Source organism: Pteronotus mesoamericanus, unplaced genomic scaffold (assembly GCF_021234165.1).
Source record: "Pteronotus mesoamericanus isolate MK-2021 breed Mesoamerican mustached bat unplaced genomic scaffold, CSHL_Meso_final contig_123, whole genome shotgun sequence".
NCBI lineage: Eukaryota > Metazoa > Chordata > Mammalia > Chiroptera > Mormoopidae > Pteronotus > Pteronotus mesoamericanus.
Genome location: NW_026555049.1, coordinates 1,202,074 through 1,229,872, shown reverse-complemented (window position 1 = coordinate 1,229,872; position 27,799 = coordinate 1,202,074). Strand labels below are relative to the sequence as shown.

The window sequence follows — 27,799 nt, the reverse complement described above, 5'->3', positions numbered from 1 at the left end:
AAGGAAAAATAAACATGATCTACAAGTAATACTGAGTCCACGTGAATATTCTTAGACGTGGTAATGGCATTCTGATTGTATAGAAAAATATCCTATTTATTGAAGATGCATGGACAAGTGGACGGACAGACAGGATAGATAAAGAGATGGGTGACAGTTGAGAAAATTGGCAAAATGTTAACAATTGCTGATTCTAGGCGAAGGTTACATGAGTGTTCTTTGTGGAATTCTTCTAAATTTTCCTGAAGCCTTAAAAATTTTAGAGTGGGAAGAAAAGCATGTGCTGATGTGCTGAAAGACGTCTCCACGGCAGGTCACCTCGGGACAGACAAGCAGGACCCGACACAGGCGGCACTGAAGGGGCCGTGATGATTTCAAGTTACCGTCTGTACTGAAGAGAAGGCGGAGGAAGGTGCCGACCCGCTTCACTACCCAGCGAGCCAGTGAGACCGTCAACACAGGAAACCGCTTAATTAGAGCTTTTGTTAGGATCACAGAGCTGCTGAGGTTCCCTTAGATCCTAACTACGTACAAAATGTTTTCTTCCACTTTTCCCATGTTTCTGAGACTGTAGCTCTACTCACTCAGGATCTCAATGCAACTTGACACAAATCTTTTCAAGGCCTCATTCAACACAAACACCCCCTCTCGTATTAAGATCACTAAAATTCATCCTCTGCCAGAAGGGCATGTGTGAAACCCGTGGTGGTAGGGGGCAACAAGAAGAATGTCGACAGGGGATAAGTGATTGATCGCCACTACGGATCTTCTGCGGGGAGAACTTCTCACCTGGCTGATATGCTTCTGGTTTAAACTAATTTGGAAGCAGATACAGGGATAAGTGAACTCACTCAATCTCCTTCTTGCACCATTGTAATGAGCTAAGTCTTAGTACCACTTGTAAAGCAGGATAAGGACACATAACATTCTTTTTTTTTGTAAGAATCTTCGTGGACCACACAGTTAAAACAAATTCACGGCCAGTGAAACAAACAAAACCCAAGAGTGCCAATACGTAGTTTTAGCTCAACCGAAAATAAGACGTCTTAGTTTTCACAGAGCTGGACACATCTGTCAACGAGCCACACAACAGCAAAAAGGAAGGTAAATCTACACACTCCACAAAGGGCACACATCTAACTATACAGACATCTACAATAAATGCCAAAGCAGTGAAACAGGTCAGAACATCTGCCCCTCTGTAACTCGGGGGGCGGAAGAAACCACGAGGGGCAGAATGGCGTGGGTCAGGAGGCTCTCCCTGCGACTCTCCCCAGAAGTGCCGCCCGCATTCGGGGCCGCGGTCACGTCAATGGGTGAGCTGCTGCCTCCCAGATTCTGGAGCTCTGGCCACTTCCAGAACTCGGGTCTGGAGAAGACCGTGGCTGCTGGTGCCGCCGTTCCAGGGGCTTCCCTGGACTACCGGAGGGAAACCCTTTCAAATCGGGAATTTCCTGTGAGGAGACGTCTGTGTCCAAGTACAAAGTATCGTCAGTACCTCACTGCCAGTAATACCATTATGCTGACAGGCATATCACAGAGAAGAAACAGAAACTAAATCCACACTTTGCGATCACGGTGACAAGCCTGTGTCTGGGCCGTTCTGGGGGCAGCGCGCACAGTCACAGCAGCCCTCCTGTGAAGCACACTGACCGCAAACAAGAAAGGCCCACGTCCCTGGGCAGGCTCACGGGGCCAGCACACTGAGCGTGTGTACGCATTTCAGACATGGAGACACACGGGCAACAGGAAGCGTTTCCCTTCTTGCTCTCAATTTCAATTAACATTCACAAAGGCGTGACAGCCTCCGTGGAGGGGCAAGGCAGGAGCTGAAACAAACGACAGTCAACTCTTAGTCACCTGTGCTAATCAGGAAGAGAAAGACATGAATAATTTGAAAGAACAACGGAAAACAAACTTTAAGCCGCGTTCCACCTCGGTCCCCACTAAACCTCTGACTCGCGTTGCGGGTGTTACTCCGCCTGCTCCCTGAGGCACGGTGAGCCACAGGCCGGACGCTCCCTTCCGAAGCTCTCCCTTCCTCCAGCCTCCCTCTCCAGCTGGCTCAGAAACACAGCAGAGTCACAGCGGGCCAGAGAGCTCCCAGACGACGCCTCACTCACCTGTGTATGCTCAGCACCTAGAATGATACCTGGCTCATTACAGATGTTCCACAAATGTCGTTGTAATGGACCTACGATTGCGCCTAACAGAAATGAGCCCCAGTCAAGCGAGGCGGTGGACGGGGTCATCTCTGCGCCTCCGTGCACCACCAGGCCGCACACACCAGGGGCCAGGACCTGTCGCTTACACAGCGCACACGGAGTGCCCCCGGCAGGGCGATGCATCTGCCATATTACCACACACCTTCCAGTTTCATAAATCAGTAAAAAAAATAAAAGCAATAAAAATATCTGAACAATAGAATATTTACTAAGTGCCTGCTAGTCTGTGCAGAATAGAAACACTTGTGTACAAGACCTTGCTAATGATTGAGGAATTGAGGCATGTAACAAAAAGGTGACTAACAAAAGGAGTCAGGAGGTGGTCGATGCCAAAGTAATGACACAGCCAACAAATGCTCTGAGGCTAAAGGACAGAGGACAGCTGGGGGGGGCGGGGGGGGGCAAGCACAGACGGAGTTGACCCTCAGACCAGCAGCAGAAACCCAGTTCAGCCCAGAGCAGCCTTCACTCATGCGTGGGTATCACCATTGCGGTTTGAGGGTATGACTAACTACAGCATCATTTCCTGCTTCTCTTCTGATGAGGCTGGCAGCAGGCAGCCCCAGGCCAAAAGCAGAGCAGCAGCAGAAGCAAAAAGAACTTTGTGAGCCACACACGGAGGCAAAGCTCAGACGGAGATGTGCGACACACACACCTATTAATAGGAGGCCTGCACATATTTTCACATCGGTAAATGCTAACTTTAAACCGTACATACAGACGCCTCCAAATGACCTTGACCAACACAATGAGGCTGCAGTGCCCATGTTCCCCGAAGTCAGCAACAAGTCACCTTTGCATGTCTCGGAGGGCGTGGGAGTGTCCTGGCAGCAGGTGCCTTTTCTTGGTCAGGTGCCGCAGCAGCTAGTACAGCAGCGGTCTGTGCCCCTGAGCACAGGTGCACGACAGAGGGGCCAGAGGGCTGGAGTCACTGGACAGGTAGGTTAGGGGAGCCAGCTCACCATACAAATGCAAATGTAAATGGGAGCTGCAGAAAAGCTAGACCCGGAAAACCAGGAGCCAACTTTGTGATCGGACTGCCCTGCAAAGAATAAAGTGTATTCCAAGGAGGGCAAATTATGCCCCGTCCCACAGTGCTCCCAAACGCGGTCCCGAACATCACACTGTTCACCACTGCGTCTCACCACTGGAGGGCAGACTCCCTCAGAGTGGGGGGAACATCCTATTGATCACTAGGCACAGTGCCTTGCAGAATTGGTGCTTGCTAAATGTGTGAATGGGAATTCATACATTAACCGATAAATCAGTGACGGCTAAATGTGGGAGGAACCGCACTTTGTGACTGTCCTCCTCTGAGCCAACGCCAACCCGAGTGGAGACACAGTGTGCAACTCGCAAACAGAGCCTCTCTGACCCTTGGCCCCAAAAGCAGCAGCTGACCCGAGCCACACAGACAGAAAATCGGGGCGGCGCCAGGGCCTGGACTGGCTCCTCTCTGCGGCCAGGCCAGGCCAGGCTGCCCAGCGCATGCCCAGCAAACCACGGGGCACCATCGGCGGGGTCTCTCGCTTCAGCCGCCCACCTCTCCTTTGACGCGGGCCGTTCCCTCCCGGCACTGACCCTGACATCTCCGGGGCCCTCGCCTTCTCCTTCAGTAACCTGCCCTGGGAGCTCCCCTCAGAAGCGGGGGGGGGGGCCCCAATGTGCCCCTACATACTGCTGACAAAATTCGCTTCCGTCCTACGGGAAGGAAGTGATCGCAGAGCTGGTTCTGATAAAATCAGACTTCAGGAGGCAGAAGTCAGCTACTCCCGACTCTGCCGCTCTTCAGAGCACGTACTGTGAAGAAGATGGGATGGAAGCAAACCCTGGCTTCTCGCCTTTCCCGCTGGTCAACGGGAGCCTTCAGAAAAGGCTCTTTACTTGCCTTGCACAGGCTCGGTTTTCTGATCTGTAAAATGAAGTGGGTAACCCCACATGTCCCTTCCAGTTCTGTTTGTAAGAACCTCTAAAACTAAATGTGTCACAGTAAAAGTCAATTGGCTATCAATTTACAGGTACCTTGAAATTATTACTCATGTATTATTATTATTTATTGTTATTCATTGTATGAGTAAATCTCTGTATAAGACACAAAGCAATGAAAAACCAATGTAAAGTGTCCCTAATTTTTAAACCATGATTAACGTATATTGAAGTAGAGTTGTACTTCCCAAAGCAATACGATTATTCCATTTATCCCTCAGGATGTCCCGTTGCCACAGGAAGGGCAGCCCATTACTGGTACCCTGGAGAAAGCCGAGCGTAATCCGCTCCGCGAGGGCAGGAGGGCGCTGTCCACACACTGTTGCTGGAGAGAGACCCCGCGGCCAGCGGACGCCGGGGCCCGGGAGGGACGTCAGGGGAAGAGAGCCATGGGGACACTTACTTCAGCTCGTTGGTTTCCGTGCCCTGGGCGATGGCCATGATGATGCCGCCGTGGTCCCCCCACGCGTAGTAGTGCGGCCCGGGGAGCGCCTGCAAGGGGAACGCCGGGGTGAGCCTGCTGCGCCGAGACCGGGTGGGACTGCGCATGCACCCACGCGTGGGCAACGGCACACACACGCTCCCATGTGTGTGCATGCCACACGCACGTGCACATGCATGGCACACACAGCGCACAGCAGCGAGGCCGCCCCTTGAATACCTCTTTTCCGTTCCCAGAGACCATTCCCAGCCATGCCCTCCTCTGCCCCACACGGCCCTGTGGTGGGCGGAGCAAGGTCCCACATCCCAAGTGGTGTCCCAAAAGCCGCGGGGAGCGGCTGTTCAGCGCAGGCTGCGCAGGCCGGAGCCCGCAGCCGCGCGCGCTGCAGGGGGCAGCGCACACAGATATCTGACTCTCACCCAGCAAATTAACCAACGGGAAACCCAGCTCTCCTACAGTGGTCTAAGCCCATCCTGCCTGCTGATTACAACTCCAAACTGTGTACAAAATACAAAAGACACCTACCTGAGGAGACGGAAAAGTAAGTGACTTCAGGCAGCCTGCGGAGAGGAGTAAAACCTAGAGAAGCTCCTGCAGAGCTGGGGTTTGCTGGCAAGGCCGCTTCGCCCCAGGCACGGGGTAACTCAGAACCAGCGACACAGCCTACACTCCACACAAACTGTTTCTGCCCCAGGAACTGAGAGAAGAAGGCTTAAAAGACCCCGGGGAATATGGATGTGATCTCTGAGGACGGAATGTCAGAGCCGTAAATCCTCTATTCTGTGTATGAATCCACCTATGCCCCGGCCTGACCCTAAATACACGTCTGGAACAGTCCCAAACCAGACTGGCAAAAGGCTTTGTGAACCGCACCGAGAATTTCAACAACCACGCGCAGAATGCAAGAAAGAAGTTGCGGTCTGAGTCTAACAAGCTCGTCACAGGCTGCAGCAGAAATGGTCGCCTCCTGCCGGGGGTCACGTCCCCTCGGTCTTATTCACTGTCCTGGACACAACCCAAAATTGCGCCACAAACAAATTTATCAGTAAAATGTGTCCAGCTCTCACGGGAAAAGACAACAGGTACCAACCCCAAGATGATCCAAATGTTGGAATTAACAAAAGACTTTAAAACAGTTATCATAATTGCGTTTTAATGAGGTAAAAGAAAATCATTGTGAAATAAACAAAACACAGGAATTCTCTCCAGAGAAGTGGAAACTATTTTAAAAATAAAAGAAACCAAAAAACTTTTAACAAAAATAACTGAAATAAGAAACTCATTAAAGGGCTCAATAGCAAAACAGAAACGACAGAGTCATTCATAAGATAAACACAGAGCAGAGGGAATCACCCATTCTGAAGAAGAAAAAGGGAAAATAGAGCTCCAAGGGCCTGCAGGACGGAAACACAGGTCCAGCGTGTGAGTGGAGTCCAAGACGAATAAGAGAAAGGGAATGGAGCAGGAAACATATTTGAGGATGAGCTGGCAATCTCCCAAGTTAGGTAAAAAACATAAATTTATAGATTTAAGATCAGTTTCCCCAGAAAGAAAAACACAGTAAGAGATATCATAACAAAATTGCTGAAAACCAAAGATAAGGGAAAAAATCTTGAAGCATGTAGAGAAAACTGATGCATTACATACAAGACAGGGATGAGCGCTGCGACCATGAATTTCTCATGAAAACCCAGGAAAGCAAGAAGATAGCAGCACATCTTTAAATCACCAAAAGAAAATTCCTGTCAGCCCAGAATTCTACGCCCACAAACACATCCTCCAGGAATGAAGGAGCAATACAGAGAAGCTCGGCGACGGGGCACCAAGGGGCCGCGGCGCCAGGAGCGCTGCACTGCGGAGGGCGCGGGCCGCACCTCTCCCGGCTGCTAGGGAATTTATCGGGGAAACGGGGATCTTCCAGAAGAAAGGGAGAGTGAGAGAAAAGGTAAATATCTGGGTAAACATAAAATATCGCTTTTTTCCCTCTTACGTAGTTCAAAATTGATATCATGATTTAAGGCAAAAACAAAAACCTGTGCTGTGGGTTTTCAGCGCATGTTGACTCGACGCACAGAACAACAACGAAGGGCCAGGGAAGGGAAGAGGGACTTACACTGCTGCTGAATTTCAAAACTTTATGTTAAGCCTAACACTCCATTGAATGCATATTAATTTTAAAGATGAAAGATTAAATAAGTATGAATAAATAAAATATTAGAGCTACATCCAACCCTAACAGTAACACAATAATCATATTAAATGTTAACAGTCTACATGTTTCTTAAAAAAATAGAACTTGGCAGAATGAATTAAAACAAAAAAGCAAGACCCTCCTATATGCTGCCTATAAAGAACGCTTCAAATATAAAGACACAAAAGTAAATGGATGGTAAAAGATATACTATTCAAACAGTAAACATAAGAAGTGACTAATTCAAAATTAGATAAAACAGACCTCAAGAAAAACGGCATTACCATAGATAAAGAGAAGTGCTTCATGCGGATATAAAGGAAATTAATCCAAAAAGATAGTCATTATAAAAATGTATGTACTTCTTAGCAGAGCTTCAAACGCCTAAAGCAAACGCTGGCAGGACCGGGCGGCACACACTGCAGAGGGCAGGGCGGGAGGGCGGGTCGGTAACCAGCCGCGCCTGCGATGGACACCCGTTAGAACCAGCCCTGAACTAGCAGGCTCGGAGAGACTCCAGGCGGGCGAGCACGCCCTGACCCAGCAGGACGGCACGCTCTGCTCCCTGGGAACGGGGGCTCCGGGCCCCGGACCCCGGACCCTCGGGCACTGCCCTCGGGACTTCCTCCACCACCGGTGCGTCTGTGTCCTCTGCAACAGCCTCCATAACAAACCCTGAGTCTATGAGCTGCTCAAGCAAATCACGGAGCCCAAGGATGACCTCATGGATCCCCGTTCACAGCCAGTCAGTGGGAAGTACAGGTGGCAACCTGGGACTTCCAATCTGAGCATGAAGGTGGGGGTGGGGCGGGGAGTGGAGAAGACAGGGCACTCTTGGGAAACTGAGCCCCAAACCTGTGGGGCCTGTGCTCATTCCAGCTGGTTAGTGTCACAACTGAATGGCAGAATGCCCACTTGGAGGTTGGAAAGTTGGAGAATTGATTACTGTAAGGCAAAAACATCCACACATTTGGTATCAGAAGTGGTCTAAGAGTAAGTCTTTTTCATGTTATTACATACTAAGGAAGGGAAGGAAAGAGAAGGAAGACAGAGAAATAAAAAATATAAACATCATAAAGGAAAAAATGAGAGTCATTCCTATTTGCACATGATACAGTTACTTATATAGACTCTACAAAATCACTACTAATACTAATGATGTTTTGCCAAGGTTACAAAACTCAAGATTAATATACAAAACTCAGTTGTACTGCTATATACTATAGCAAAAACTGGAAATGACCTTTAAAAAAATCTCATTCATAGTGATATCTAAAGATAAAATATATCTACGAATAAAGTTAACAAAAAGCATATAAAAGTTCCACATTGAAATATAAAGAATATTGCTGAGAGAAATTTAAAAAGAAATGTAGAAATATACTATATTCATGAATCAGAAGACTCAGTAATGTTAAGATGTCAATTTACCCAAACTGATCTATAAACTCACCTCAATCCCAATCAAAATCAGAGCAGGTTTAATAGAAACTAACCACCAAATTCTAACATGTATGTGGAAATACGAAAGACCTAGAATAGTTGATCAACATAGACAAACTGTAGACGAACCCTACCGTCGGGAACGACTCAACAATAAGAAGGGGAGAACCCCTCAACAGCACGCATGCAGCTCAGAACCCTCACGCGTAACAGCAGCCAGACCAACACGCAGGCCGCCGGCCCAGGACGGCAGTGGGGGCAGGGAAGCCGCACGCACCTGCGCCCAGAACCAGAGAAACCAGAACTGCAGCTAAATCACAGAGCGATCCACCCGAATAGCCAGCTACAGACGAGCTGGACAGAACACTCACAACCGAGGATTTGCAGAAGCAGCCACGAGACGGGCCCGAGGGCCGAGAGGCGGGAAGGGCTGGCCCTGCGGCGACAGAGAGGCTGAGGCGGCTGAGGCACATCTCAGCTGCAAAGGTCCCCCCGAGACCCTGCGCTGGCCCCCTGCCCACGGAACACAGCGGGAAGAGGCGTTCACATAACCCCGAGCTGTGGAAATCTGGGGGTTCCGTCTGCCAGGGAGGGAGAGAAGTCTGCTAGCGTTACACGTGCCCTCATACAGGGCCAAAGCACAACATGTCATTCACAGCCACTCACCCTGGTCTCTGGCAGAGAGAGTGCGAAGTCAACTAGAGTCACGTGAGGGGACACTAGGGTTTGTGGCTCTGAGGACAGAGCTGAAGAGACGGCTGCCAGGCTCCCTGTGCTGAGTCCTGCTCCCACACTGCAGCCTGCATCTTCTTGGGTAGCACGTGCCCCGCCTTAGGGCGTCAGCCTGGGGAAGGCAGTAGTCCCCCGTTCCGGACTCCCTGGCACCCCCACTGCACAGCATGCGTCCTGCTGAGGAGTCAGCTGCTGGGGTTTAGGTGCAGAGGTCTGGACAAACTCGAGGGGCGTCAGCGACTGACTGGTGTGGCTCTGGGGTAGGGGTGGATCTCGAGATGCCTTCAGACCTTTGCTGACCTGCTCCCGAACTTAGTGCTGATGTAAGATGGCCTTGGTGCACAGCCTGAAACTTCCCACGCACCTCCAGGCCCAGCAGAGGCAGCCACGTACTGTGGATCATTTGTAGCTGCAAACAGGTTGCCCAGGGACAGTCACGGGCAGCTTACAGCATTGACTTGCACCAGGGCCCCTCCCTAGAGGCCCCAGTGGCCAGCCTCAGAGAGCACCCGAGCAGGGCCCCGTCGGCTCCAAAGGCAGCGTGTCAGTAGGGAGACCTCGGCAGGCGGCAGGCCTGCCGAGGTGAGTCCCGCTCTCTGTGGTGAGCATCTGCACAGCAGTTTGTACCCTGTGCTGGGGGTGGGGCCTCACAGGCATCGCGTCTGAGGGTCGGCCCCAGGCACAAATGGCCAATGGCAACCAAGAATCAAGTACAAAAGAAGGGCCCACGGGACCGACACAAGAGGCATTCATAACGCACCCAGCTCAGGTGATCAAGGAGGCTGCACCGCTGGGCCCCACAGGACAGCTACTACGTAAGGCCAGTCTGCCAAGACTGGGAGTCATCGCGAATCGACCTGCTACAGACGCGCACACACACACCAAAAGCAGCCGAAATGGACAGAGAAACGTGCCCCAAATAAAAAAACAGGAGAAGTTGCTAGAAAAACAAATAAAATGGAGGCAAGCTATTCACCATATAGAGTAAAAAACGTGGCTATAAAGGCGCTCCAGCAACTTAGTGGCATGAAAAATGGCATAGAATCCATGAAAAAGAGCCAGTAAAAAATGAAGAACAACACATCTGGCATCAATAATACACTAGAAGGAATAAACAGTAAGTAGGATGAAGCAGAGGATCAAATCGGTGACCTGGAAAACAAGGTAGCAGAAAACACCCAATTAGAGGAAAAAAAAAGAATAATTTTTAAATATGTGGACAGTGTAAGGCACGTTTGAAAGAGCTTGAGGCATAACGACATCCACCGCAAAGGGGTTACCAGAAGATCAGGGCAAGGAGGGGATCGAGAGCCTATGTGAAGAAATAATGACGGAAAGTTTCCCTCCCCTGATGAAGCAAAAAGGCAGACAAGTTCGGGAAACACAAAGCCACAAAAAAGGGGAACCCAAAAGACCCACACCAAGACATATCGTCATTAAAATGGCAAAGGTAAAAGACAGGGAGAGACTCTTAAGGCAGCACCAGGAAGACACGAGTTACCTGTAAGGGGGCTCCCCTACGACCGTCACCGCTGGTTCCTCAACAGAAACGGCGCAGCCAGAAGGGGCTGGCATGAAATATTCAGAGTGAAGAAAAGCAGAGACCTACGACCAAGATTACTTAACCCATTAGGCTTTCACTTAAAACTGGGAAAGAAATGAAGAGCTTTCCAGATAACAAAAAAGCTGAAAGAGTTCATTATCACAAAGCAGTATTAAAAGAAATGTTAAAACAAGAAGAAAAAACAGAGGAATGCAGTTATAAAGAATAAAATGGCTATCACTATGTACCATTCAATAATCACTTTAAATGTAAATGGCTTAAATGCTCAAATCAAAGAACACAGGTAGCTGAATGGATTAAAAAAAGACCCATATATATATGCTGCTTCCAAGAGAACCACCTCAGAACAAAAGATACACACCAACTAAAAATAAAATAATGGAGAAAGATATTTCATGCTAATGGAAATAAAAAAAAGAAAGCTGGGATAGCAATACATATATCTGACAGAAACAGACTTTTAAAACAAAGGCTATCAGAGACAAAGAAGGACACTATCTAATAATAAAGGGATCAATCCAACAAGAGGATATAACCTTTGTAAATATGCATCCCACATAGGAGAACCTAAATACATAAAGCAAATATCCACAGAAATACAGATATCAACAGTACTAGTCAAAGTAGGGGATTTTGACACCCCATTGACATCAACAGATAGATCTTCCAGACAGAAAATCAACAATGAAACAATAGCCTTAAATGACACACTAGACCAGATGGATTTAATTGGTATATTTAGAGCACTTCAGGCCAAAGCAGCAGACTATACATTCTTTTCAAGTGCACATGAAATATTTTCTAGGATAGATAACATGTTAGGACACACAACAAGTGCCAGTAAATTTTAGAAGACTGAAATCGTATCAAGCAACTTCGCCGACCGTAATGATATAAAACAAAATCAATCACTAGAAAAAAAACCTGAAAAACACAAAAAGACATGGAAGCTAAATAACATGTCACTAAGCAATAAATGAGTTAACAATGAAATAAAAAAAGAAAACAAAAGATACCTTAAGACAAATAAAAATGAACACACAACAACCCAAAATCTACGGACATAGTGAAAGCAATCTTAAGAGGGAAATTCACAGCATTACAGGCCTACCTCAGGAAAGAAGATAAATCTCAAAAAACAATGTAATCTTACATTTAAAAGAACTAGGAAAAGAACAACAAACAAAGGCCAAAGTGAGTAGAAGAAATTATAATTAGAGGAGAAATAAATAAAATAGAATCTAAAAACATAAATGCAACACAATAAATCAACAAAACTAAGAGCTGGTTCTTTAACCTGATTCATCAAGAAATGAAGAAAGAAGACCCAAATAAATAAAATTAGAAATCAACGAGAAGTAACAACTGCCACCATGGAAATACAAAGGATGATAAGACTATATTGAGAACTATATGCCAACAAATTGGACAATCTGGAAGAAATGGATAAATCCTAGAAACATACTATCTTCCAAAACTAAATCAGGAACAATTAGAAAATCGAAATAGGATACACTAGTGAAATTGAAGAAGTAATCAAAAAACTCCAAACAAATAGAATGTCTGGGTCAGATGGCTTCACAGTTGAATTTTACAAAACATTCACAGAAGAACTAACACCTATTCTTCTCAAACTATTTCAAAAATTGCAAGAGGAAGGAAGGCTCTTGAGATCATTTTACAAGGCCAGCGCTATCCTAATTTCAAAGCCAGATAAAAACACTACAAAGAAAAAAATTAAAGGCTAATATCCCTGAAGAACACAGATGCTAAAATCCTCAACAGAACGTTAGCAAACGGGATCCCACAACACATTAAAAAGATCGTACACCAGGACCCAGTGGGATTTATTCCTGCCACCACCCATTCGCCTCACACATCCGACTGCCCCTCCAAAGTAAAAACCAAGATGTCCACTCACAAGACAGAGTCTCAGCCTTGTCACCCCTAGACAGTTCTATGCTGTTCCCAACATGAGGTCCCGTGTGCGAGGACTGCTTCCGGGAGGCGCTAAGCAAGGCTGGCGGGAGGCGCAGCCAGCGGCCCCCGCTTCACGGGGCGGGGAACACACCGCTTCCCACCCAGAAGGGTATCACCCGCAGACGTTCACCTTGCCGACCACAGCGATGTCAGACGGCACAAACCCAAGCACAGAGGAGGGACACCTGACTTTAAAGGAAGGCCCGGCTCTAAGAAGAGGAGAGCAGCCGCTTACCCTTCCCCATGGGGGCAGGGCAAGGAGGCCCGGGCAGCTCCCGCCCGCTCACACGTTGTGCCTCCTCTGGGTTTAACAGCCTCCTTCATCTGAGCAAGTACTTCCACCCTCTGTACATACCGTACAGCCCTCGAACGGCACACGCACACACACACACACACACAAGCACACCATGGGCACATGCGCACATGCAGTGCCGGCGCCCCACCCCTCAGCTGCAGGCGAGGCCTGCGACAGTTCTCTGCAACTGTGAAAAGCCCGCAAATGTTGGGCTCCGTGGCTCCTCTGCGTATCACGCAGCTGGAGGTGGAAGCATACGCACCGCCTTCCCCGTCGGAAGCACCGTGAGCGTGGGAACAGTCCTGGCCGCCGCACCTGGCCTTTTTGGGGTCTGGGGCCTCCGTGCACCCCCACACAGCACCTCTGAGAACAGCCCTGCACAGTGAGGCCAGTGCACTTCCTGTGGCCTTCACAAGTCATGGGAGGCTGGTGGAAACCGTTTCTTACAAGTTTGGGAATTCCCTATTGTCCCAGGTTGAATTAGCATTTCAGGACCAGAGGACTAGTGGCACCTGAGGAGCTGGTGTCATCAGTGCCCAAGGATCCGACTTCATGACACCACCGTGAGGGACAGCAGTCTTCTTCCACGGCAGAGATGAGCCCAAAGTACAGTCCCTGGGCATGACAGCCCAGTGAGCAGAGGCTCGATTTCAACTTCGGTAATAACAGAAACAAGAAACAACCAGGTTCAGGCGGGATGCCTCCACCACGACACTGTCATTCGCTAACAGACTCAGCAAATATTCGCCGAACACCCACACCGCACCAGACACTAGTAGGTGCCAGGGGTAAAGAAGGAAGCAAAATGGAAACTGCCTTGTCCTCAGGGAACTGAGCATCTTGGAACAATGAGTCAACATTTTTTTAAAGCCTGTTTTTGATTCAGAGTAGTACATTTGGCAAAATCACAAGCCCATATTACAAGGTGTGAGTACACATCGGCGCAGCGGACCCGCATGTGGTTCCAGGTAATGCTCTTCGTTTTACCATCACAGTTGGAACTGGCAGTCTCCCCTATGGGCCCCAGGCATCCCTGAAATGGCTAGGCTCAGTCCAATCTCATACAAACAAGGAAGCGGGGGGCCTCACCTCTCGCCACCGGGCTCCGGCACTGCTGGAGATGTACACATTCATCTTGCTTGCCAAGTTCTTTCCCACGGAACCTGGAATGCAAGAGGAATAATTGTTTTTGACTTCAAGAACCTTGCCCAACTAGAAATTCTGAGTAGAATCTGGCAACGGAGAACGTCTTACACACGCACGCAGCAGGGACGGCAGCAGATGGCGGCGGTCCCCGTGCACAGGAGCGGACAGCTTACCTGGGGGGGAGGAGCAGGCAAAGTAAACTCACCCGTGGCGATGATGAGCCCAGGCGCAGACTCCTTGGAGAGAATGGGCATCCTCCGGAGCTGGAGGTTGAGCAGCTGGCTGAGCCGCTGGGCCAGGTGCAGGGAGCAGCCGTGGGAGAGCTGCAAAACGCACGTCGCAGGCGCCATCAGCGAGAGAGACGAGGCCCGCGTCTCCCTCCAAACACTGAGGCCTGCGTGTGGACACAGCAGCGAGAAGCAAAGGAAGGGGGCCTGGCCCAAAGGAAACCAGAGCCACCGCTGGCTGTCGCCACACGTCCGCAGGGACATGATCAGCTGAACCACATACATGCCTCTCATTGAAGCAAAGAGAAAAACACTAATGAAAAATTCCTTCTGGGACTCTCAGAGAAACAACTGGAAATCAGCATCAACTCACGCAGACAGGAAAGCTATCAATCTCTCCATATTACCTAGAGATTCTCCCATGTGACACCCAGGGACACAACATGAGAGAGAAACACCAAAGTATCCACAATAAATTTTTTTCAGTAGGCTACGTTTGTACAAAGCACAAAGTCTCCAGGTGTTCCTGGTAAGACTTCAAGTTACCCAAACTGGCCTCCATCACTTAGGTTTCAGATCTGAGTTCTGCAAACAGGACTTTTTGCTAATATGGTCATGCCTGATTTTCTTGGCCAGGAAATGGTTATCATATCTCTTCTGAGCAGGATAACTGCGTGCGCTTATGGTACAGGTAAAAACTGTGACATGGTTTCCTAGCTACAACTATTTTTATAAGAGAAGGATCTCTAACAAATATTGACATGGTTTCCTAGCTACACCTATTTTTATAAGAGAAGGATCTCTAACAAATATCCATCTTGCTTGGCATCACAGTTTGGTGAATGAAAACTAGAGCAAGTTGAGCTGGGTCTCAAATATCTGCAATCTTTTCAACCTTTCCCCTTTTCTTTCACTGTCTAAAATCAGAAGCAGAAGCTAAAAGCTGAATAACTGTTATACAGTTCATAAATAAACTGATGGGTCAGTGTAATAGGAAGCTGAATTTTAACAATACCATTAATTCCATTAAACCAAGGCTTAGACCCCCGCCGCACGCTGAGAAGTGCCCTGCCTGCGTCCACACCGGACTCACACAGAGCTCTGCGAGCTGGGAGGCACTACTGAGGAAGTGAGAAGCACCTAGGGATTGGCAATGTGCACTTACATTCTGCCTCTTTCCAAAGTTAGGTTGCATGTGGTCAATTGAGACCTGGTGCCAAATCAGAAGATAAATGAAGAACTATGTTCTAGAGCAAGAATGTCCAGGAGAACCTTCCCACAGGCCACACACACAGCATAGAGTCGGCCAGCACATTTAGCCATGGACAAACACAGTTCAGTAATCCAAAAGACCGGGTAAGTGTCTCAGGGAAATGCTGCAGTTTCTCCGAACATCAGCACCACCTGTTTTTTCCTGAGTTCCTTCTGTCCACCTACTTCACATACTCTCGGTCCCTGATGTCAAATAAAAACGGAGATGTGGCTCATCACATAAAGCCAGCGACCACAACTGTCCTTCTGAGGGAAAAGAAAGGAGTTGCTTCGGTACATGAGACTGCTTTATGGGACCGAATAATCCAGTTCAGTCTCCTTAGCTTTTCATATGAAGCCACAGATAGGGAAAATTATAGAATCCTAAACAATATGCAAAGAGGAATTTTAAAAGAAATTCTACAGAAATAACTTATGGGAGAGGTTTTCAAATGTTCTTGGTTCAGAGCACAATTGGTAATGTCTCTATCGCACTTTCAAGCTAGAATACGGATAAGGAGATGTGCCCTAATAACTTAGGAGCAGTTTAAAACAACAGGATCATATATAAACATTGAAAGCAAAAGGGAAACTTCATTTCATTCTTAAACACCTACAGTCACTGAACACGGGGCTGGTGAACCGGTTGGGCACTGCATGGTTTCTCGAACGCCAGTCAGACGCCACGGGGGCCATTCCCTGCCCCGCCCTGGCTTCCTCGCTCCCCAGCACAGCGCCTGCTGACACGCGGCCTCACACACAGGCTGCCATCGGAATTCGCGCAGCTCGAGCCCCCGCTGGGACTGCGCGCTGCCGCAGGGGGTCGAGTGCCCCAGCGCCGCCCTCAGAAGCGAACACATTGCGGCGCCCCCAGAGCTCGCCGGGGCGCCCCAGGTTGCCTTGGCACCGAGTTTGAGAACTGGGAGCACGGGACCGCAGATAAAACGTCGTATTGAAAATCCAAACCACACAAAAGCACCTATACCTCACAATCGATTTTTTCTCCATATTCTGTGAAGGCTGGAGCCTGAAGAAATTCCCAGGTGCCCCCTTTGTCAAAGGTGATGACTGATCTCATGTTTTCCTCCTTCATGGGGCCATTGATCAGGGTAGCAATGTAGACGCCTTGCAGCCCTTCCACGCGGTGGAAGTCAGCAAACGGCTCGTTTGCAAAATACCTACGAGAAGAGAGAATAAACAGCTGTGAAAATGCAATGGTATTTTTTGATGATAAGTACCATAAAGTCTGACCATTTTACATGTGATAATTCGGTGGCATTAAGTACACTCACAACGTTGGGCAACGTGCTCCCCAGCTCCCGACCGTGCCCATCGCCCCGAAAGGCGGCCTGGGCCCACGGGCGGCCACTCCCCAGCCCCTCCCGCCCAGGCCCTGGCAACTGCCAGCAAGTTCTCTGTCTCTACAGATTTGTCGCTTCTGGATTCTTCATATAAATGAAATCATGTAATTTGTGGCCTTTCTTATGGTTATTTTCACTTAGCATAATGTTTTCAAAGTTCATCCATATTGTAGCATATCAGCACTTCATTCCATTTTATGACTGAACAATCAGCTCTTTTTAAAAAAATAAAAATAAAAGTGATTGCTTTTAAACTTTGAGGCCAAGATGCTTGTCTGATCAATGACTCCTCACAGGGGGTTCAGAATGATAAACACAACACACAAATGGTGACGCAAGAGTTGTCTCTATTTGTTCAGTATTGAAACAGTGAGTCTTGAGAAGCAGCAAACACTAAGCCAGACTTGCCAGGCACTAACAACAACGCCAGGGCTCGCGATTTTACCCAACTGGCAGGAATATAGCTGCCGTTAAGCAGGCACCGTCCGGGCAGTACAGCTAACCCATCTGAAACCAGATCAGGCGGAAGCCCCCGGGGGCCGTCGAGGGGAGCAGAGCAGACCCCCTTCCCAGAGCAGCGGGCGGGGGCGGGGCGGCTCCACAGCCTGAGGCCACACCTGCTCTCAGGGAAGCAGAGGAGGAGGCCCCCCTGGCCCGCACCGCTGCACCAGGCCAGGGTACCGCGATTCTGCGGGCAAGCAGACTTGCCTGAAACAGTACAGTTCACACGTGGCTTTTAAAAACTGGAAGTGTGCCCCTTATTTAGAGGGTTCGGAGTCACTAGGCTTTGCAAACCCAGGCGCAGGACTGCTCTTCCCCACCATCGGCCACACAGGTCCTGAGCGGGGGTGGGGGGGGGGAGCGCGCTGCCCCTCGCACGGGTGGATGCGCACTCGAGCCCTGATACAGCCACTCCAGACCCTGGAGACGAGCTGAGCAAAACGCTGGGCTTGAGACCAAGTATTCTGACGTGGGCTTTCCTTGGGCCTGTTTTAGCTCTTTTTCAGCCACGGCCTTAGGAATCGGCCCAGGCCTACTATCCCCCCGCTGCTTTGGATTCCAGCACCGGGAAGTCGCCCGGCCCCGGCCTTGCCGGCGCCCTTCACACATGAGGGAGGTCTGAGTGTCTCTCGTTCTGGGGAGCTCCGTTTCTGTCCCCAGGTCGCTCTCCTCGAGTTTCATCTCTTAGTTCCAAGCAGACACCTGCCCTCTGCATCTCGCACACCCCCCTCCTCCTACCTGGCCCTCCCTGCAGCACGCGCCCCCAGTGCGCATGCGCCGAGCCTCACCAGGCCGCCCACGACTCGCGCCGCCTTCCACTCGGAGCGGGAGCCCCGCGCCACTCCCGGCGGCCGAGCAGGGCCTCCTCGGGACGCCCCGGAGGCCCGACGGCTCCCGCACGGCCACGTTTCTGCCTCTGCCTAGACGGTCCTTTCCACGAGACTTCTAGTGGCACCCCTCACCACGGCCAGTGTCACCCCGTTAACACTTCTCTCTCCAGTTCTCTAAGTGAATCAGAACCAGCTCCCGGGCACCACACTTTCCTCTTGAATTCAAGCAACAGCTCACTTCCAATACCACCAAGTTTTTGTGTTTTCTGTAAACCAGCCTGCCCATGTCATCTGTTAAGCCACCCTTTCCCCACTTCGTCTTCCTGAGATGGACATGCAAATGGCCAAGCTCACTCAAATGGGCACACCCGAGTGCGTCCAGTCCTGCGATAAAACCGCAAGAAAATAAGAAGGCTGAGCAGGACGCTGGTTTCTGGATCTCGACGCAAACCTGCTTCCACGACGCGCACCGGGCTGCCGGCGCAGGCCGGTGGCAGGGACCACCACCCTGCCACCACGGGAAGGGCCACTGGACGCGACAGAGGCCACGGCACTGGCTCCCGCTGCCCTGCCATGAGGCATCCATCCGAAATCTCCAACGAGTGTGGAAGCGGAAGAAACCTCTGGCAGGCTGCGGCTCACCCCCCACGGCCAGGTGCTCGGCACTAGTCAGAGCGCCCTGATTTTAATTATAAAAAATGTAAGAATATGACTCACCCTAAAAGAAATGAAGTACTGACACATGCTGCATGTGGATACTCTCAGAAAGGACGGCGCCGAGGGACAGGAACCTGACACGAAGGGCCCGCTACGGCGTGATTCCATCCCCAGGCACCACCCAGAGAGGGGACGTCCGCAGGCAGGAGGCCGACCGGCGGCTGCCAGGGGCTGGAGGGAGGGGTGAGGGAGAGCAAGTGCTCCACGGGTACAAGGCGCGCTTTCAGGGACATCAACCCCTTTTGGAACTAGATAAAGCTGTTGGTTACACAACGCTGGAAATGTACTAAATGCACACTAAGTTGTTCACTTTAAAATGCTTAAGTTGAAGATAGGCAAATTTCACCTCAATGAATTTTTGTTAAAGTCCTAGGAACCAGCCCAAAGGGGTTGCCACTGACCAAACCAGAACCACCTGAGTCTGAATCACGGCAGGAATGGTTTATAAGACACTACAGCACACGGAATAATCAATGACCTGTCAGCCCCTACTTGGGAAAAAAGCTTGAAATGAAGATGAACTTCCAGCCAAGACGGCAGAGCAGATAAATGTGCTCGCCCCCTCCAACAACCACATCAAACCTACAGTGGGATTACAGAACCATCACCCCTGGGAGCCACCTGAAGACGAGCTGAAGGAAACACCTACAGACAAGGATCTGAAGAAGAGGCCACATCGAGACTGGTAGCAGGGGAAGAGACGTTAAACAAGGCAGCCCCACACCCACATGTAACAGGGAGGAGTCAGGAGGGGTCTCTTGGCTGCAGAGGGCCCCCTGTAGGAGCAAGGGGTCCCCGCCCCACACCAGGCTGCACCAGTGCCAAGAGGAGGAGTCTGCACATCTGGCTGTGGAAATGGGCCGGCGTTCCGTCCACGCACGAAGCAGGGCATCTGGACACCCAGGTGCCTTCCTAAAGGGCCCCAGCAAAGGCTCACTCACTCAAAAACACCCTCCATAAGTTCCGGTGAAGGGACAGCAGCTTTGAAAGCACCAGGAGCGCGGGGAGGCACTGAGTTCTCTGGCTTCAGAGGCAGGTCTGGCGGGGAAGCTCCCTGCAGCACTGGAGAGCTGGCACACACCACTGCTCCTCTGTTGACCACACAGGCCACAAAGCAGGGCAGCACCCCAATCTGACTCTCCGTCCACCTGGCTGCCCCTGCTCGTGCAACCCCAACACTGGGAACTCCTTGAGACCCCAGCCCATCCAACTCACGCACATGCTCAGACGCCTCCAGGGACACTCTAAGTAGCTGGACCGCACAAGCAGCCAGCCTTTCCTAAAATCCCTGAAAGATCTGCAAACCCCAACCAAACAAGCAGTGGCCCGAAGCCAGGCACCCGTGGCAGGCGGCCTTGGTCTGCAGTGCTGCATCTCGCAGGTGCCTCCCAGCCCAGCACAGGCAGCACCAACCGCAGATCACTCTGAGGCCCCTCCCCTGGGGCCCCAGGCCGAGCACAGGCAGAGGCTGCCCTGGGCCTGCACCAGAGCCCCTCCCACGAGGCCTCGCACACGACACACCTGGCTGCCGGCACGAGACCACACTGCCGGCGCCACATAATTAGCTCCACAAACCACACACCCAAAGAGTGGACTTGACAGGCACCGGGGTGCTGCTGAAGCAGATTCCATTGTGTGAGGTCAGCCCCACACACCAGCCGGCCCAATGCAGTCGTGGCCAGTCCTCAGAGTCCGTCAACCTGAGGACCAATCCGAATCACTGATGTGCCAGCCACGCTCAAGGCTCAGTTACAGCAGGAGAATACACGAAACCCACATATGATTAATACCCCTGGAGCACCTGGCTCTGGGGTGACCGGGGAGGCTGCGCCACTCGGCCCCGCAGGACACCCTCTACATGAAGCAATCCTGCCAACATGCAGAGATGGAGCGGCTCCACCTAACACATGCAAACAAACACAGGGTGGCAGCCAAAATGAAGAGACACTAAAACAGGCCCCAAGTGGAAAAACAGAACAAAACTCAAAAAATAAATAAATAAAACCAAACACAATGTAGATAAGCAATTAACTACATACAGAGTTCAAAACACCACATAGAGGAATACTCAATTCACTTAGTGGAAGAATAGATGAATTCAGTGAGAACTTACACACAGACATAGGAACCATAAAAAAATCACCCAAAACTACAGAATACGATAACTGAAATGAAGAATAAATTAGATAGTAGCAGCAGATTAGAGGAAGCAAAGAATCAAATCAGTGATTTAGAAGACAAGGGAGCAGAAAACACCCAAACTGAACAACATAAAGAGAAAAGAACCAAGAAAGAAAATGAGACTAGTTTAAGGGACCCCTGGAACAACATCAAGTATAATATTCACATCACAGAATTACCCGAAGGAGAAGCAAGAGGGCAAAAGATTGAAAACCTACCTGAAGACAAAAGAAAGCTTCCCTAACTTGCTGAAGGAAATAAACATACAAGCTGAAGTAGCACAGAGAGCCCCAAACAAGATGAACCCAAGGAGGCCCACATCAAGACACATCATAATTAAAATGCCAAAGGTTAAACAGTAAGGAGTTAATATACAAAATATGTAAAGAATTCACACACCAGGAAAAAAAAAATCCAATTTAAAAAAGGGCAGAGGACCTGAATAGACACTTCTCCAAAGAGGACATACGAATGGCCAATAGACCTATGAAAAGATGCTCAAAGTCACTAATCATCAAAGAAATGCAAATTAAGACCACAATGAGGTATCACCTCACACCTGTCAGGATGGCTATCATCGATAAGTCAACACACAAGTTCTGGTGAGGTTATGGAGAAAAAGGAACTCTTGTGCATTGTTGGTGGGATTGCAAATTGATACAGCCACTATGGAAATAGTAGAGTGGTTTCTCAAAACACTAAAAGTAGCCCTGGCCAAGGAGCTAGGTTGATTAGAGCATCATCCTGATAAGCCAAGGTTGCAGGTTTGACTCCTGGTAGGGGCACCTACAAGAATCAACCAATGTATGCATCAACAATAGCTGGACAGCAGGTCAAAAGGCGTCTCTCTCTCCGCCCCCGACCCCTTCCTCTTTTTCTCTCTAAAATCAATAAATTTTTTTTAAAAAAGTAGTTTAAAAAATGAAAAGTAGCCCTGGCTCAGTGGATTGAGTGCCGGCCTGTGAACCAAAGGTTTGCTGGTTCGATTCCCAGTCTAGGGCACAGGCCTGGGTTGAAGGTCAGCTCCCCAGGTGGGGCGTGCAAGAGGCAACCATGCATTGATGTTTCTCTCCCTCTTTTCCTCCCTTCCTTCCCCTCACTCTAAATATAAATAAAATCTTTATAAAAATATGAAAAATAGAACTACTATATGACATAGCAATCCCACTTCTGAGTATGTATCTGAAGAAATCCAGAACACCAATTTGGAAAGATATATGCATCCTTATGTTTAAATGAAGCATTATTTACAGTAGCCAAGGCATGGAAGCCTTGCCCAATGGTAGATCATTAAAAAAGATGTGGTACATATATATAACAGAATATTACTTGGCCATAAAAAAGAATGACCTTACTATTTGCGACAGCATGGATGGATTTATAGGGTATTATGCTCCGTGAAATAAGTCAGACAGAGAAAGACAAATACCATATAATTTGACTTATATGTGAAATGCAAAGAACAGAATAAATGAGCAAACAAAACAAAAACAAAGTCGTAACTACAGAGAATAAACTTATGGCTGCCAGACTGAAAGATGCTGGGGGATTGGGTAAAAAAGATAAAAGGGATTAGGAAGTACAAAGTGGCAGTTAAAAAACAGCCACAGGTACGTTAAGTACAGCATATGGAATATAGTCAATGATATTATAATAACTATGTATGTTATGGGATGGGTATTAGAGTTCTCCGCAGGATCACTTCATAAGTTATATAAATGTCTAACTGCTCTTCTATACACCTGAAACTAATATAATAGTGAAAGTCGACTGTAATTGAAAAAAAATTTTAATATTGTTTAAAAAGATAGCACATCTGAAGGAAAAGAAACAGGAAGTGGAAAAGCACTGTGGAGGCCATCTGAAAAGTTCTCCACTTGAGTATCCAATGGCATCTCCAATCCAGGAAGGCAAACCCAATTTCTTCATCTTCTCCTTCAACCACACACACACACACACACACGCAGGCAGCTGCAGCAGCCACTGGCTTGGTACAAAGCTATTATTCTACCAGCTGCTCGGGCCAAGCAGTGGTGGTCTCTTGACTCCTCCCTCTCTCATAGAGTCAGTCAGCAAGTCTATTAGCAAATGGTCAGAATCTGACTAATTCTATCATCTGCCGCTGCCGTGGACCCAGCCATCACCCATCTCCACTGGCCCAACCTGCAGCCTTTTGCTGCTGTTTTCTGGCTTGCACACGTATCCCTTCCCGTCGTCTAACTTCCCCACAGCCGTGAGGACGGCCTTTTAAAAGAGAAGTCACGAGCTCGCTTCAGCTGCACATGCGCTAAGATGGAACAATGCAGAGATTAGCACGGCCCCGCGCGCAAGGCTGACACGCATTTGTGAAGCATTTCACATTTTTCTGTACATTAAATTGTTTTAATAAAAAAATTAATTAGAAGTAAAATATTTAATTAAAAAGTAAACATCACAAAGGGGTCACTTAAAATTATTTATTATGTTGTCAATTTATGTTGAATGTACTTTTCTTCATATAATGCAAAGTATAATTTTTTAATGGTAAAAAGAAAATGCAGTAGGTTAACTTAAACAATGTCCACCTTCTTGTCAAAACCCTCCATCCCACTAAGAGGATAAAAATTAAGTTCCTTCCATGCCCTTTAAGGCCCTATGTAATCTGAGGCCTGCTCTCGTGCACCTTGCCTTTGGGATCCTCTCTGCCCTCCTCACTGCTCCTAAAATAAACCAACAAAGTCCACATTGGAGTCACCGGGCCTGCTGCTGCGTCTGCCTGCAGCTCTCTTCCCCGGGTACCTGCCTGGCTCCCTCCGTCACGTAAGCCAGGAACCTGCTCAAATGTGGCCCTCCTGGAGCAATCTTCCCCGGTCGGCAGGCAGAATGTGACATCTCAGAAGCCCCTGTCCTCTTGTGTTCCCAGCACCCACCGTTACCCAGCAGACAACATATTCGTTTACAGTCTGTCTTCTCCTAATTAGGACAAAAGCTCCAAGGAGCAGGGGCCTAATTCACTGCTGCATGTGGAACGGGCCTGGTGCAGAGCAGCAGCCTGTGTGCTGAGCAGCCCGCTGCCTGAGTGCATTGCCAGCCTGCGGAGAGGCCGTGGGCCACAGAGGCACCCCCAGGCCTGGTGGCGTGGCTGTGGGCCAGCCTCACTGCGGCCCGCCGGTCAGCTTCTCTAGGTGACACCTTCAGAGAGCAGCGACTGATCCTGCCCACAGTCGGACACCTCCGCAGAGCCTGGCTTGTCACAGAGCACATGAGAGTAAGTGAACTAGCGGTACCAAAGAATCACGGTGCCGCCCCGCACTCATGGCGGTGAACGTGCCCTCAAACCCCAGAACCTCCCACAGCCCAGAGAACGCCCACTAGTGCAGAACCGTCAACTAACCATGTGATTTACTGATAGAGGGCCAATAAGGCCGGTGTCTTTCCACAGACACAGAATAATTCCTTGCACCAAAAATGAGACAAGTGAATGAAAGGAACTCAAATGAGAGGCTGACAGTGTTGAAATGCTAAATGTCACCTACAGTAGCAGAGCTCAGCCTTGGCATCCAATAAAAGTCACCTAGGGAGCTTTTTAAAACCCTCACACCCCAGCCACACCCCAAGCCGGTTCCGCTGTCATCTCTGCAAACAGGAGCCAGGAATGCGGTTTCTGAAAACACCCCCGACTGAGCACCAATGTGCAGCTCCTGCTGAAAACTAAGAGCAGAGGCGGGGGTCCCGGCGAAGGCCAGGGAAGGGGACCAAGAGGGGAAATGGAAACGGGGGCCTCTGTGATAGTGTCAATAACAACAATAAAGAAAGTGATAAATTAAAAATGAAAATGAAAATGAGAATAAAGATAGACAGATAAAGAAGCAGGAGGGCCTCCCGAGCGGCTCACCTCAGCAGGGTGTCACTGCCTGTCCCTCCTGGGCTGTAATAGAGGACGCTCTCCAAGGACAGGGAGAACTTCAACCCCTCCACCTCCGAGATGTATAAGTTGGTGCGGTTGTTACTATGGCTGACACACACAAACACCTGGTCCTCGGAGGCATCTGCGATGTAATATTCCTTGGGAATAAAAAATAAAAAATATGTAAGTTAAAAAGTGCCCCTGTCCTGCGAGCTCCCCCTACACACACCAGAGCAACGGCTTTGCGGTGTCCCAGAGATGGAGGTGGGCATGAAGCCCGTGGACAGAGCGTGACGCCCCCGGCCTTGGCACAGTAGGCCGGCTGGCCGTCTCCTGGGAGGCCTGCGGCTGCTCTGCAACTGGGGCAGGGCCCTCACAGGAAAATGGGGCGCAAAATAAGAACAGGCCACTGAACTCCATTAATGACCTAAAAACCTCTTTTTAGTAAATAAGGTCTCCCTCTATTTCCCGTAAGACCTAACATGAACTTCCTTTCCTTTTTCTCCAAGGTGACCAAAGGAAGGTGAGCCCATAGAAAGCCAAGAACGGACAAGAGTGTTTTCTGTCACACACTCCTCCGAGCTGCTCTCCCGCCGCCACACCAGCTGCGGTGTCCGGCCTTCAGTGCCCTCTCCTCCGGGGCCACTTCTCGGACAGCCCCAGGCCACGTGGATTTTCCCTGTCCATCTCCATGTATCACACACACGGCTCCCTCCTCTGCGAAGTTCACCGTCTCTCCAACCTGTCTGTATCTGAAAGGTAGGACCCAGATCCTGCACCTTTTTTGACCCTACACGTGTGTGAGTAGCCGAGCCGGCACTCAAACACGTGCTGCTGCCCTCCGGCGCCTCCTCCAAAGCTCGTGGCCAGGCCTTCCCCACTTAAAGCAAACGAAGGCTGCTGTCCAGCTCCGCCGCAAACCCTGACAAGGGGAAAACAGACCGCGATGCCCACAGCACATGGCTCTCTCTGGGGGCTGTTCTGGAAAGTGACCACAGGAAGTTGGGTCAAACACCCGGCCCGCAGGACATCCCCCGGCACCTTTTCCGGACCTCTGCGTGGGAGCAGTGACACTTCTTCCCACCCCCAAACGAACCCCACTTACATTAATAGGATGTCTCGTGACAAACTGGGCTGCTCGCATGGGCTTCCGGCCGAAGGAGACCCAGAGCTGCACAGAAGGTGGCTGCCGGCTGCCCACAGGATGCTGCCAAGGAAGGTGAGAAAAAAGACCAGTTGCGCCACATTGTAACCACTCAGGATAAGGGCGAGAGGAAACTGAGAAGCCAGGCCCCTCTGATTCTACTTAAAACCCGACGCAGGGAGTGAGACTGCGAATACACACTTTGCAACCTCTGCTGCCACGGGACAGCGTGGGCCGCAGTGCCTTTTACCCCAGACCCGACCTGCGGCAGATTCTAGACTCGCGGAGCTGGATGGGGAGGGAGGGCGACGGCACCAGAGGAGAACGTGGGCTTGGGGAAGGGGGCAGAGGCTGCCAGAGGTTAAGCAGAGAGCGGAAAGGAGAGGACTGTGTGACGAGGCTGAGGGGACAGGTGGGGCAGAGCCTAGAGCATCCAAACGCCACGCAGCATACGAGGCATATTCCTTCTCTGTTCCATTCCTACCGTCAGATGAGAAGGACCCCTGAGTTACAAGGCTTTCATTTGCACCAAGAATTGAGGGAATTTTCATCGATTCAATTTCTCAATCTTTTAGTATTTCCCAATAATGCCTTTTGTTAGAATATGTTTTCTTTGGTAGAGTATAGAGTGTATCCCACATGATGCTGACCACATCATATTGCATTTTATAAATATTTAACCATGGCCAGAATCTTTTAAATGTATATAAAAGCACTAGAGGAAGAGGAAATAACTACATCTCTCTAGGTCTCTATGTATCTACAAAATGAGAAGCTGACTTGGATCAGGGCTTCTCTCTGGATGGGTTTCTGTGGTGCAGGAACCCTGTAAACATAGACATGCCTTTTTTGTATAGATATACTCATTCATTTTGCTGGGGAGGGGGGGGTCTATACCTTTTACCAGATTCTCAAAGGGTCAATGATTTGAAAAAGGACAAGCAGCACTAAAAAGGCTCTACGTGGTTTTGTAATTCAAAGAGGGAGACAGAGCCTCATGTAGACAGCGCCGCACACACGACTGCAACACGCCCTGGAACGCTGGGGTCCCTGCCCAGAAGAAGCTGCTGTGGCTCGTTTGCCCCTGACTATTCACTGCTCTTTATGATGGGTTTTCAGTTCCCTTGGAGTGTGGGACAGCAACTGAACGCCCTGTGTTCCTATGTGCCCAGTAATACTATGTGAAGAGCAAACTGATGAACACAAAGTTACCTCTGATTCATTTGATCAATGCATATATACATGTGTATTCAAATACCACTGAACAAATGGTCAAAAGTAGTTTTAAAGAAGCCAGGTGAGAAGTATAAAAGACTGGGTTTTCAAAATGGCACCCTGAAAACCATGTTAGTAGTTTGTACTTGGTAGGGGACCCTAGGAACTGATGGACCTGTTGAAAATGTAAAATGCAGCCCTGGCTGGTGGGGCTCAATGGACGGAGCGCCAGCCTGAGGGACCAATTCCCAGTTCAATTCCCAGTCAAGGCACAGGCCTGGGTTGCAGGCCAGGCCCCCAGTTGCGGGTGTGCAAGAGACAACCAATCAATGTTTCTCTTGCACATGGATGTTTCTCTCCCTCTCTTTCTCCTTCTTCTCTCCTCTCTCTAAAAATAAATGAGTAAAATCTATTTAAAAATGTAAAATGTATTACCTGAAAAAAAATAGTTTGCAGCAAAATTCATATAAATTCCAAAATCC

At 49.4% G+C, this 27,799-nt stretch overlaps 1 protein-coding gene and 1 pseudogene across 2 annotated transcripts in view; one reads left to right on the top strand and one right to left on the bottom strand.

Annotated features, from left to right (window-relative positions):
* Positions 1–27,799, bottom strand: part of SORL1 (sortilin related receptor 1) — a 168,586-nt gene that overhangs the window by 91,246 nt on the left and 49,541 nt on the right. For both annotated transcript variants that reach the window (XM_054587637.1, XM_054587646.1), the window contains exons 7-12: positions 26,064–26,165; positions 24,947–25,116; positions 16,468–16,660; positions 14,210–14,327; positions 13,948–14,021; positions 4,615–4,703 (exon numbers count right to left, since the gene is read on the bottom strand). In XM_054587637.1, coding sequence (XP_054443612.1) covers positions 4,615–4,703; positions 13,948–14,021; positions 14,210–14,327; positions 16,468–16,660; positions 24,947–25,116; positions 26,064–26,165 — 746 coding nt within the window. The remainder of the gene's footprint in view (positions 1–4,614; positions 4,704–13,947; positions 14,022–14,209; positions 14,328–16,467; positions 16,661–24,946; positions 25,117–26,063; positions 26,166–27,799) is intronic.
* LOC129082007 (uncharacterized) lies at positions 23,338–23,437 on the top strand (annotated as a pseudogene).